General features: G+C 33.3%; 1 protein-coding gene across 1 annotated transcript; it reads right to left on the bottom strand.

Moving 5' to 3' along the window:
* Window positions 1–2822: 2822 nt before the first annotated feature.
* LOC132737164 (monocarboxylate transporter 9-like) lies at window positions 2823–12303 on the bottom strand. Its single transcript, XM_060724415.1, has 7 exons — window positions 12184–12303; window positions 7914–8008; window positions 6740–6883; window positions 5791–5931; window positions 5462–5597; window positions 4239–4946; window positions 2823–4014 (listed from the first exon to the last, which is right to left on the bottom strand). Exons 2-6 carry the CDS (start codon window positions 8002–8004, stop codon window positions 4580–4582), a joined length of 879 nt encoding a protein of 292 aa, XP_060580398.1. The 5' UTR covers window positions 8005–8008; window positions 12184–12303; the 3' UTR covers window positions 2823–4014; window positions 4239–4579.
* Between the last annotated feature and the right edge of the window lie 1452 nt (window positions 12304–13755).

The following is a 13755-nucleotide window of genomic DNA, read 5'->3' as shown; positions in this document are numbered from 1 at the left end:
AATTAAGCAATTGTATCTCTGTTATCAATGAAGACAACCACTTCAGTCATTTTCAAGGGAATTGTCGCACTTTCAGAGATAATTTTGTAATAACTCTAGGAGAAATATAAATACTTATTGGCACTTTTTATTGTTGGCATCCATCTGAATAAATTATTTTGCCTGAATTTTCATGTCAAGTTAGTAACGAGTTTCTCTTGGAAAAGAAAAAATATCCCCTGAGGGTCATAGCATATTTTCATTATTTCATCTAAAAGGGATAAATTATATTAACTAAATCATAGAATGTTGTTATCTATTTAAGTGAATTTCTCGCATTTTCAGAGTTATAGTTAGCATAATAAACGGACTATGTTTGACTTAAGTCCTTATGTAAGCAAATGTAATGTATTCATATGAAAGTTGTTTTTGTCTAAATCAAAATTCTGTTACTCTTGATGTAAAGTTAATATATATATATTCAAATAACCTTTAAATATGATTATGATTTTTAAAATATTCATTTGTTTGTTTGTTTCGATTGCATGTTTGTGCTTGTTCCGACATATATATCGTAAGATGAACAACTTGACTATAACGGTTCATAGAGATAAAGATGGTGATATTTTAAGGTGGGGGAGGGGGCTAGGGTGATATCAAAACATTTGTTATATACGGTTTTGTCCAGATTTGATTTTCTTACAGGTTATAAATGGAAGGTTACATATCAATATATGATTTTTTTTGGTTTGGTTTTACGTCGCACTAACGCAGTATAGGTTATATGACGTCAATATTTGAAAAAATAAGTCTGAGACGCGCCATGACAAAACCAACATCTGATCAGGATCCACGCTGTTCGCTATCAGTATCTATACATATTATACGGTTTGTTAGCGAACAACATGGATCCTGATCAGACTGCGCGGATGTCGTTGACTTCAAATCAATAGGGCCTTACAGCTTTGAGTTCAAATTTCGTCAATGGTTTTGAAATTTTTCATATGAAAACAGAACTATCTAAACTAGAACTGCCACTGTCATGGCGTGAATACCTACGCATACCACTTTGTCAGAATCAACAGTGGCCATTTAGAGCTGAAAGGCAACCTCCCTGCCAAATCTGAGGTTACAAAGCCAGTGCATTGCTAAGTAATGTATTCTACATGCTTCAAATGTCAAAATGTCAAAATCAATACACTGCGGACAGATATTCTTACCCAATTGAGCAGACAAGCTTATTATAGTAAAAAATCCCTGTAACCTTGACCTTTGACACAGTCACCTAAAAATCAATAGAGGTCATCTACTAGTCATAAACAACCTCAATACTAAATACAAAGCATTTGAGCGAAAAACCTTTTTTAGTCGAGGCCCCTGTGATCTTGACCTTTGACCCAGTGACCTAAAAATAAATGGGGTCACTAATCGTCATAATCATTCTCTATGCCAAAAATGAAGATTGGGAGTCAAAAGTTTCTTAAGTTATTGAGCGGACAAACTATTTGAAGTCAAAGTCCCTGTGACCTTGACCTTTGCCCAGTGACATTAAAATCAATAGGGGTCATCAAATAATCATGAATATTTTCCATGTCAAATATGAAGACTGTTGGTCAAAGGAATCTTAAGTTATTGGGTGGACAAGCTTTCTTTAGTTAAGGCCCCTGTGACCTTGACCTTTGACCGAGTGATTTCAAAATTAATAGACGTCATCAACTTACCATGACTAACCGTCATGCCAAATATGAAGACTGTCGGTTAAAGGAATAATAATCTATTTGGCGGACAAGCTTTTTCTAGTCAAGGCCCCTGGGACCTTGACCTTTAACCCAGTGACCTTTAAATCAATAGGGCTCATTTTCTAATCATAATTAACTTTCATTCCAAATATGACGACTATGGGTCAAAAGTTTCTTAAGTTTTTGAGCGGACAAACTTATTGAATTTAAAGTCTCTGTGAACTTGACCTTTGACCCAGAGACCTCAAAATCAACAGTGGTCATTGAATGGTCATGGCCAACCTCCATGCCAAGTATGAAGACTGTTGGGCAAAGGAATCTTGAGTTATTGAGCGAACAAGGAAAATCCGACGGACGAACGGACGTGCGTCCGGTCGGTCGAAAGGACAGCCGGACGGACAAGCTGATTCCTGGGTATAATAACTTTTAGAACGTTAGTACTTCTACTGAAGTATCCTTTAATTTCTGAAATGATGGCTGCAGACGAATGGTCAGCTGTGCACTGCATACTTTTAGAATAACCAAAAATATTTGCTAGGTAGACGAATGTCTGACAAATGTCTGTTAAGATCTGTGCAGTTGTTAAAATTAAAGGTTCGTTACATAGTACTAGAAGTATTTGTTTTATACTTTGGCATGACGGGTATGATTTAGTCAATGTCGTATTGTGCCAGAAAATCCGACACCATGTATCTTATTTATAATCTAGACAGAGCAGACACGCTCGTCATGGTTTATTCTAATGTTTTGAACATGACATGAATATTTTTATCCCAATCAAACAATTTAAGATTTTAATAAGCAAATGACCAACAATAAAAAATCAAATTTGAGGATCAAAATGGTAAACATGTATAATACACTATCTATAACAAAATCAATAGTGTAATCATAAACAATTCCAATCAAGTCATCAGTACTCGCTTTGCTATATAAAGGCGGCTATTAAAGATTGTTGAAGCCGCACAACAAAATCCAAATCATGTAAAAAGAAAAATTTCAAAATTTTAAAGTATATACATTTAAATTAATTTCTTCAAAACAAACTTGTTTCCTTGTTTCTAAAAGTAAATTGAAAAAAAATCAGATGTTTTATTACAATACAATGCAACTGCAAAAGGTTTTGTTCCATAAGAAACAGTCCCCCTTTAGGTGGAGACAGCGCACTCTATCCCAGACTTACCTTGGCTTTTTTAATAGATGAAACGTGTTAACGTATGATTTATTTTACCATGGTTCCACGATATATCGGTAGGCTTAAGACAGTTGCACATTCCATTTTGTGTATAAGGAGATAAGAAAACATTATAGTTCCATTTGAGGAAAATGTACATAAAAATGCTTTGCAACAAAGCCAAAAATTTAAAATTGATTATGAAGTGTAAAGCTGATGTATGTGAATGCCTTGTTGTGCTTTTGTTTCTATCGACGAATCGCAAAGGAGATCGTGTCATTTCGCAATAAATCATGCGTCTTCCTCATAATCCTAAAAGACACATCTGATTCGCAGCCGAATGACCTCTACTGTGCGACGTTAAACAAAAATAAAAACGTGACATTTTATGGCCGAAAAATTTATAGGGAAAAACAGAATATATGTTTATTTGCATTGGTCATTCTATAATAACAAACTGATATCTGGGCAGAATCTTGTTGGCCATTCTAAGATGAAGAGTAAAATGATGTAATGAATCTTTCTGAAATGGATTACGTGTCTAATTTTAAATTAATTTAAAGGAGTTCCGGAAACAAACTTCTATCTTATGTTGTTTTATTTTATTTTGAAGTTCCTTCACTTATTTGTTAACTTTTGTTTTAGATATTTTCCAAAGTAAATTAATGCATATGCAACACATTTGATATGAGACATATGAGCCGCGCCATGACAAAACAAACATAATGGGTTTGCGACCAGCATGGATCCAGACCAGCCTGCGCATCCGCGCAGTCTGGTCAGGATCGATACTGTTCGTTATCAGTTTCTCTTATCTTATTTTGTCTTTTAATTCATATTGTTTTTTTTCTTCGGGATTAAAATTTCCAATGCAAGAACGTGTGTCTCTTTGATAATATCAGGATTATTCGATTTCATCGTCTTCTTTGTTTTGTTTATGAGCTTTCAAATGTATACAATTTACTGGAGATGCCACTTCTTTATCAACATTTTTAAATGAGTAGGTTTTGCCATATCGAATGACAACTGGTTCTATCCAAAGTATAACACCAGCAAAAATTAGAGTAATACCGGTTAAGATAAATGCAGGATACCAGCTTCCGTAATAATCTGCCATCCAACCTGATAAAATAAAAAAATAACGAACGAAGTTATATGTGGGTTGAACTATTTACACTATCTTATATTTGTGACACAATGTTTATTCATGGTCGAAAAGAAATAATAACACGACACTTTCTCCTGAAGTGATTCCTCAGTCTTTTCACGTGTAAATATTTATCTTAAAAGAAAGATTTGTATTGATGCTTTACGATAATTACTTCTAGGAAAATATTTATACCTACCTGCGATAGGTTGGCAGATCAAAGACGGAACTGACATACAGACAAACATGATCGAGAAGGCTGCTTCAAAATTTTCCATACCCACTCTTTCAATCGCTAACACTGATATAAGGGCAAGAAAAGACGCCGGAAAAGCCGCTGCGACTCCGGCGTACACTGCCATAAACATTAAACTATCAAACAGTGGTGATATCAAAGCAAACACTCCTCCAACAAACATGCATACTACAAATATATATTTCTTTTGAATATAATTCAGATCTGCAAACCACCCTACAGCAATCCTTCCGGTCAATTCTGCACCACCAATTATAGATACGCCGATTGTTATGTGAGTGTTACTATACCCTAAGTGTTTTAATATGGGCAGGAATTAAAATGTAATTATTAGTTTGGCCAAATGAACAGATAGTGAAAGCTAGTACTAACAGTGAAAAACGTCTGTTTTTAAACAAACAAAAATTTAAGTTAAGTGCATTGCGACACCTTTCAATAAGCTTGTTCTGTTGATCATTTGCTTCGTCCGAGAGGTTAAGAAAAATACTTTCTTCAATTTCTACCGGTGCATCGTTGGATTGGAATGGTTTGTTTTGATAATTTAAAACATTGTTTGGCTGCCGAAATACAAAGCTCGCCACACAAATGTTTGAAAGGAATGCACCAATTACCCAAAACGCTTGTGACAAACCATATTTGTCAATAAGAAACCTGAAATAAAGAAATACAGAAATATTGTAAAGAACAATGTATTTAATTGCTCAACAGTCGCCACCATGAACTTGAATGCAGATGCTAACATGGTTTGATATAAAGCCACCCACATACACAATTTTCTATAAAAATATGCATATGAATTAGGACAGAGATATTGAAGTATTTAACTATGGTTAATGCTTGACCGAGGCCTCGTTAATTAAAAGCAAATCGCCAAAATGAACAATAAAGTCGGAGTAGAAAAGTATTTGCTGAAACTGAAACTGATAAATTCATAATATAATTGAAAAAAAGAGAATGATTCGGTAGTCAGAATTATTCATGACATATGGTGTACTTATCGAGTGTTATATGATGTTGTCAAAATGCAAATATAAAGGTTTTACTGTTGCATTAAAGAAGCATTATACAATAGAGGTTAAGAAAGGAAAAAAAACCTTTGTCAGTTAGTTTCAATCTAAATGCACTATTGTTCGTTAGAAATACAGAGTAAATTCTTTTCAAAGTACCTGTAAAGGGATGGAAACGAAAGTACTGCTATCCCTCCGGATGAATACATAACGCCATTTGCTAAAGTCCTTCTTTTCTTAAAATATAAGCTGATGATTATGGAAGAAGATGTGTGTGACAAACAATATCCGATACCTGAAAATGAATCTCAATGCAGAGACATGTACATGTTTGTGTATATAGATTTATCATTTTTACACAAAAATATATATTACAATGTAGATGGATTTGTTTTACACACGATTTCTTGTCAATATCAAATATTGTGATCATTGTTACATAAAAACTTGCAAGTTGTTATTAAAAATAAAATGTGTCTCCAACATACCAATCATCATAAAGGTTAAGTACATAAGTTCTATTCGAGTAACAAATCCGGACAATAAATAGCCACACCCGACCATTATACCACCAGTAAATGAAACCGTTCTGAAGGAGTATCTTCTACTTAGAAAATTTGCCAATGGTGCTGAAAAACAGATTTTCAAATATTCAACTATGCAGTTCATAGACAATTATTCCATATAATCTGGTGTGTTTGCGAGTCTTGCGAATAAATTTGTTTGTTTTGTTTGTTTTGATTTTACGCCTTTTCCAACAGTATTTCAGTCATATAGGCGGGTAGTTTCCTTACCATCGTTCCTGGAGAGTTACACCAGTACTAGACTACCTTCCTCCGCGCTAAACTACCAAAGCATCTCCCGGGGATCGAACCCACGCCAGAGAGGTAACTGGATTAGAAGTCATCGACTCTAACCCCTCGACCACTGAGGCAGTTAACACTTGTCTATTGTTGTTTTTTTTTCTAATTATCATTTTCTTTAAAGTGTAAAGCTACATATGTATATCTCTACTGCAAAAACTATAATTGCTTTATTAAAAATTATACGGCCAAAATGTTTGTATAACAAGAAATATGGGAGTAAATTGGCTTTAAAGACGAAATCATTACATCATTTCTAAACAGATAAAACCTACTTAAAACAGCACATAGTGCCATTATGTTTTGGGACATTTTATTCTGTTTGCGTACAATTTTCGTGTGCGATAAAAACAGAAATATTCTATGTTACAACTCTTTTGAGAATCAACTAAAAAGTTTTGAAACAATATAATTTTAATGTTGATAATATTTTATATTTTTTAAAATATTTCATATGATGTAGCTCCTGCCCTTTAATTACATATTGTAAAAAAATAAATAAAACGAATGGTAAGTATCATGAATATTTCAGACATTGTTTCTCAGTGAACAAGTCTAATTACATATCACGAACCAAGGACATGTAAAAGAAACCAGGTTATGCTGCCTATCCAAGCTGTATTTCCAGATCCTGCCGAGAAATGATCCAACATCTCTGTGTACAGCACACCAAATGATTTCAAAGAACCTAATCCGAGCAGGAAAGTTAAGCAACTTCCTATATTTAAAAAGAAAATTGCAATTATATTTATACATGTATACGTATACATTTTATCATTTTTCATAAATAACTGTATATTTCATTATAGATTCTCTTAATTTAAGTGTACATTAAGGTAGTGAAAAAGTCTGTATCTTATTTACCACTCAAGCCTGTTTACCAAAGGTTTTAATTACAACTGCTTTATTTATCAAACAAGAGCGCCAAGTGTTAACATGTGCCGGGTGATGATAGTAGATAATGTAGTTGTACTGGGAGTTGTACTGAATATACAGTTTGTTCCCTATATCACACGACTACTCTGTAGCATGTTGCAGCTACTGTGTAGCACTGAGGAGACACAAAATCATTAACAGGCCAAAACGTTTGTTTATTCAATGACAATAACTCAGCCAAAATCATTCAACCGGAACACCGTTAAATATGCGCACAAGTGAGATTATCATATTCGATTTGCAGTAAAAAAGGAGTAATGCAGACAAGTTTTGTGACAGAAAGATGACAGACAGACGGACAGACAGACGACAATAAATTATCCTTAATCCCTACTCTGTAGAAGGCTACACAAAAATAGTGTTTTCTGTGAACGTAACTTACAATAGTGTTAGCTCATTGTTGTTCATAATTATCATTTTACTGTGTTATATAATTGAGAAATAGTAAATTGATTTGTGTTACATTACTTAAATTGTTAAATTTAGATTGCTGAGTATACAAGGTATCTCCACAGCTTTGGTGTTCCATACTTTAATCATTATAATAACTTTAACAAAATATATATTATATCGTGAGTATCTTATACTCTATTGCTCTGATCAACATATATAGGAGTTACTTGTTGTTTACAAAAAAAGTAATCATAATGCCTTACTTAATATTATTAGAGACAAAGGAATTACTTTATATAAATTGAAAAAGTACGAATTATCATTATCATGGACAAAATGGTTATTAATTTAAGAAACGATCAAGACAACTTATGCCTGGTCGGACATGTAAGTGGGTAAGATATAATTTTATAGTTAACCTAACAATATAATCCACGCATATCCCGAGTCCATATCTTTTTCTGTGTTTGTTTCATGTCTGTCATCCTTCCTGGCGTTCTCTTCCACCATATTTCTACAATTACAAACCAAATGGTATGAAAGTATGTATCTGTTCGTAAAAGAAGTAATATGTGTTAATTGCATGATCATTTAAATGAAATAAAATAAAATAAAGTGGCAAATATTAAACTGGATGTGAATAAACTTTGATAATTATATATTGGACTGTTTAGAGTGTACTAAATTTCATTATTATATGATCTTAATATAGCTGCAATCTCATTGGTCCAAATAGTAGTCAAGTGAACTTTTTATAGAATCATATTCCCTGGCTGAATCGGATTTTTCCCAGTCTAAAATAGATTGAGGCTCATATTCAATGACCATGTATCGTAGACTTTTTTTTAAAAAAAATAATTATTGCGTTTTGTTCTTTATGGCACATTTCACGATTAAAATATCATAACTTAAATACAAGGCTACACCACAATGATGGGTTTAAACTTTTATTAGTTTTTAAGCGCAGCGTTTGCGTAGTGGTTGCACGGCTGACATTTGCGTCTTTTTTCCCGCGCTTCAACAAATCAGGCGAAGGTTGTTCTTCTGTGACTTTTTTAAGATTCTTAAAGCCTTTTCATATAATAAAACAATAATTGACTATCGCCTCGGTCAATATGTCATCTGCCGGTGAATATCACACCATATTCAATGGCACACTAGTCAATAATTGTATAATACATTTATATATCGAGGGTTCAAAGGTAAAAGGTTATAACTGCAATTTTTGCTGAAATTGATTTTTTATGTTTTTTTTTTATAATGTACTTATTGTCCTTTATGTTTGGCGAAAATATTATATAAATATTCATTCCTTATAAGGGCAAAACATTAAAAAGTATTTTGTAATTTTCTTTTCTACAAATTCTGTAGGGGTAAAAGGTTCGAAGTGTACTTATTACCTGTTGTTTACTTGTTGTTCCACATGTTGTGAAGAATCTGTAGTGGAAAAAGGTAATAACTGATTTTATTACTTTTTTCCTCTGACAGAATTCTGCATTCATACAGTTCACAGGCACTATCTGTTATCTCTTTTTCCTAGAAATTTATCTTGTAGATTTAAATGCAGCCAGAATATAACCGAAGATGAAAGACAGAAAATATTCAGTACATACTGGTCAATGGGTGATTACAAAAGTCAGAGGCAATTCATTTGTTTCCATGTTGCCAATAAAGAACCAGAGAAGGTATCTAAACAGAGAAGAAAACAAAGAACTATTTCAAATTCGTTTTTCTTCACAGTTGGTGGCAAAATGGTTAGAGTGTGCAATGACTTTTTCTAAAAACTCTCGATGTCGGTTCCAAAACAGTTGCAAACGCAGTTAAGCACATAGTGGCAGGGTTATATGTTGGAAATGACAAGAAAGGGAAAGCTGTGTCTGGAAATAAAACAAAGAAATATCACAGATCATTTGTAAAGAAACACATGTAAAGAAACACATCGAAAGCTTTCCGACTTTTGAATCACACTACACACGAAAAGACTTCAACAGGAAGTATCTAACGCAAGATTTAAGTATAAGACGGATGTTCTCACTGTATGTAGAAAAATGCAAAGGACAATATAGAAAGTGTGCTTCAGAGGCTGTGTACAGAAACATTTTCTGTACAAAATATAATTTGTCTTTCTTCCATCCTAAGAAAGATCAATGTTCACTTTGCAATCTGTATGACACTTTGAGAATAGAAGAAAGACTAGATGAGGCAACAAAAGCAAAATATCAGGTTCACCAAGAAAGAAAAAAACAATGCTAGAATGGAAAAATCAGCCGATAAAGAACGAGCAAAGAAAGATCCAAAGTTTTCTGTGTCGGCATTTGATATTCAGGCTATATCGCCAAACACCATGCAGTTTAATTGGTGAACTTTATCACAAAAGAAAACTGTGTTGTTACAATTTGTCATTCTATGAACTGGTCAATGGTAACGGGACTTGTTATCTTTGGGATGAGACACAGGGGAAACGAGGCTCGTGCAAAGTAGGAACCTGTGTGTACTTGTATGTTACTTCTGATGCAAGTAAGACATCTGTTATTGAAGAAGTGACATTATATAGTGATACATGTGGGGGCAAAATCGCAATCAGTTTGTTGCAAGTTGCTTAGTTCACTGTCCAGTATATTCCTCACAACAAGTGTATAAACCACAATTTTACTCATTTAGAAATGGAATGTGATTCCATACTAGCATTTATCGAGCATGCAAAAAGCCTCACAAAAGTACATGTTCCATCTCAGTGGGAAACAGTTATATCATTAGCACGCCGGAAGCAAACATATATTATCGTTCTAATAAAATACACTGACAAATATACTAGATTATAAGTTGTACAAAGAACAAAACTTTGGCTCGTTGATGGAGAACGTGTTAATTGGCTTGATATATAATGGATTCAAGTTCGTAAAGACAAAGAAATGAAAGAATACAGTATTTTGTGAACTATGGTTTTTGATGTTAGTGAGTTCAAGGAAGTTAGGTTAATGCAGAAGAAGAGCAGAAGCAAAGAAAAGTCTCTTAAGGCTCCACGAAAGGCTTATACAGAGAAACTTTCAATATATGCTGCAAAAAAAGCTGATTTGATGTCACTTGTTGCCTCTGGGACAATTCTGAAGGAGTACGAATCATATTACGAGTCATTGCCATGCAGCAAATCTGTTAGTGAGAGTGAAGAAGATGAGTGAACTTCATGGAACAGATGAAACAGTAGTCTTTATTTACTTAACTATGATATGGGTCACTAATATCCTTAATTGCTGATGTCTGGGGTCTGTTTGACTTCAGTTCGATTATATACCAGAGAACATTCAAAATAAATGAAAATTTGTAAACTTAGATTTTAAGAGGATATTTTTTCGTTTGCGTGAAATATGGTATATATTTTCACGAAACATGATAAAATGCCACATATTTTCACGAGCCGGTACGGCAAGTGATAAATATATACCATATTTCACGAAAAAACGAAAATAACCTTTTTATTTAATTTCATTATCAAAGAAAATGGTAACGAATCCGCTTGCTTGCTTGCTACTAACTGCAATTGTACAGCGCGCAGAAATTTATGCGTAAGCACACGCTGTTTGGCGCTACATTGTGACGTCATGTAAACAACTCTTTAAACGTCTGTACAACGTTAATTACTGAATTAAAGATATTGGTGTTTGGATTAATTTTCTTATAATGCTAGATAGTTTTCAAAACAAAATTCAAGAAAAAGTTGTTTTTTATTTATCAGACTTTTCAAACAAAACGGCGAAAGAAGTCCCTTAAAATAAATATGAGTTTTGACTCCGCGCACTTTCATATTTATATTTCATATTTATTTTTAAAAAATATGAAATATTATTTGACTGATATAGCACCATATTACATGGGTAAAATTACAAAATAGTGCGTATTTTCGTAAACATTTTAGTTATCAATTTATTTCTGTAGAATCTAAATATTGAGCAGTTACATATTTCATATTTCTATGAATGAAAATTGTCAATTTTGTGTACGAGTACTATTGTGCATGTGTGTTAATTATATTACGTAAGGTTCTTCAAAGTAAGGACATAATTAATAAATTTGCAACAGTAACAATTACTGCAACATCTACATTTTTTCAGAGGAATAAGGCTATAACTGCACTTATAACCTTTAACCACAATTTATCTCGAACTGTTAATGCTAAACCTTCAGAAGTAAAAGGTCGTCAGTGCAGTTATTACCTTTTACCGCTCAAACTTGTTGTCTTGACAGGATCTAAGTACATTTATTACCTTTTACTTCTGTAAAATGATATTATTTGATCTTAGAACTTTAAAACAAAACATAATTACAGTGTTTTATCAGCACCAAGCAAGGTAAACTAAACAAAATATGATCTAATGTAGTCAACAAATATGGGAGAATCAAAATTGTTATAAAAATATTACGGAAAATAAAGTTGTATTAAAATATATGATTTTTGCGTTTTTCTCGAAATCTAGAAAATGGCAGTTATTACCTTTTACCTTTGAACCCTCGATATGACAATTACAATGACATATAAAATAATAACAGCTTATTCATTTGTGTGATGTGTCATAAATAATTAAACTTTCCACATATTTACATTTCATGAATTAATATACTCAAAGAATTATACATCCTATGTTTTCATCGGCCGGTCCGGATTTGAGTTAAATAGCTGAAAAAGTAACTCACGTAAATATTGCCGGCAAAGAAACTTCTTTAAGATTATGATCACCTATAGCTAACCATTAACACATTTTCCGGTGTAATGTATAAATAACAATTTTGTTTCATATTATATTAAACATACGCGATTCGTTCGTGCTTAGAATTATATTACTAACAGATAACAGTTTCATGCATAATTTATAAAAAGAAATCAAAGCACTGTAAGTACTTTTTGGTTGGATTTTAAGTCGCACCAATACAATAGATGTCATATGGCGAGTTTCAAAATTCACAACTGCAGGGGTCAAGTGCTGTGTGGAAAACATAAAACGTTGCCCCGTACTTCACTTCATATAATATTTTTCTAGTTCTTTGGGACCATCGTGTCCAGCAATATAAAATTTTGAGAATTGAGTACCGTTCAAGACGGTGCTATGGGCTTGAGGGATATTACATTTTTCTATTTTCCCTCATGTACAGACTCAAGTCTGCAATTTTCATGTAATTATGCATTTATTATGCTTCCGAGGGATCACTTTTTTCCAGATAATTACTGATAGAGGAAGATCTCAGGAACTCTTTCTTGCATACTTTTGGCACGATCGGGCACTGTAGAACCACTGACGTCCTATAAACTAGCTGAATAGCTTGCTTTCATGAAACATTCCAAAGTCCCTCGCGGCATTCGAACCTTAAGCGGTGAGTGGCAAGTTGTCTTTACCACATGGTCAGACACACCCCTCAACTTGAAGTAATTGTGTAATCAATACATTGTCGGTGGAAGTGTATACTTGTGAGATTAATCCATGTTTGCTTGTCTGAGCTACTCGATATAAGACATATAGATACTTTTAATTTATAGAGAGGGGGAAGGAGGAGTTCTGCATTCGCTTTCTGGCACTGTTAAAGTGTTAATATGCGTACGTGTATCCTGTAGAAATAAACACGATGTTGATATATGTGTAACATCACTCATGTTTCCTAAATTGAGAAATACACGGTCTATTTTGAGCACAGGTTTTTGGCGCGTTGATTGGTTTTTATACTCGTAGTTTCTGAAAATAGACCTTAATAAAGGGAGACATAGGCAAAATTTTCATTTTTTTCGTTTGGAATTTTTCATTCATTAATCTGTAAATGTCCTCAAATTGAATACAATAGGCAGTCACAGGAACAAAACTTTTCTCCTTATAAAGAATAAAATAGTGGTTTCCTAACTTTACCCACTAGGGTCAGGTTAGAGCGTTTAGATTTTACAATAGTTGTCACAGGGAACTCTGGAAACGTTAAAATAACATGTCAAATGAATGATATAGGTTGTTTAAATCATTCAACATCTTACAGTATCTGTAATTGTAACTTCCACAGTTTGTTTAAGTCACATAGCTAGTTTTAAAACTACTCGGCGATTCTGTCGGCGTCTAAATTTCGTTCAACATACATGCATATAGATATAATAAATGCTTCAAACCAGAAATATATAGAATTCATACAGAAATTCATGCTTGGACTTTTACAAATGTCATGTAGCGTGATGTTAGTACATGTACATAAGATAATTTTTGTCATTAATTTGCCTGAGTATACCTTTTATAA

This window comes from Ruditapes philippinarum, unplaced genomic scaffold, assembly GCF_026571515.1.
Source record: "Ruditapes philippinarum isolate M1 unplaced genomic scaffold, ASM2657151v2 ctg13431_1_1_1_1, whole genome shotgun sequence".
NCBI classification, from domain to species: Eukaryota; Metazoa; Mollusca; class Bivalvia; order Venerida; family Veneridae; genus Ruditapes; species Ruditapes philippinarum.
The sequence above is the reverse complement of the archived record's forward strand: the minus strand, read 5'-3'. Positions and strand labels throughout refer to the sequence as shown.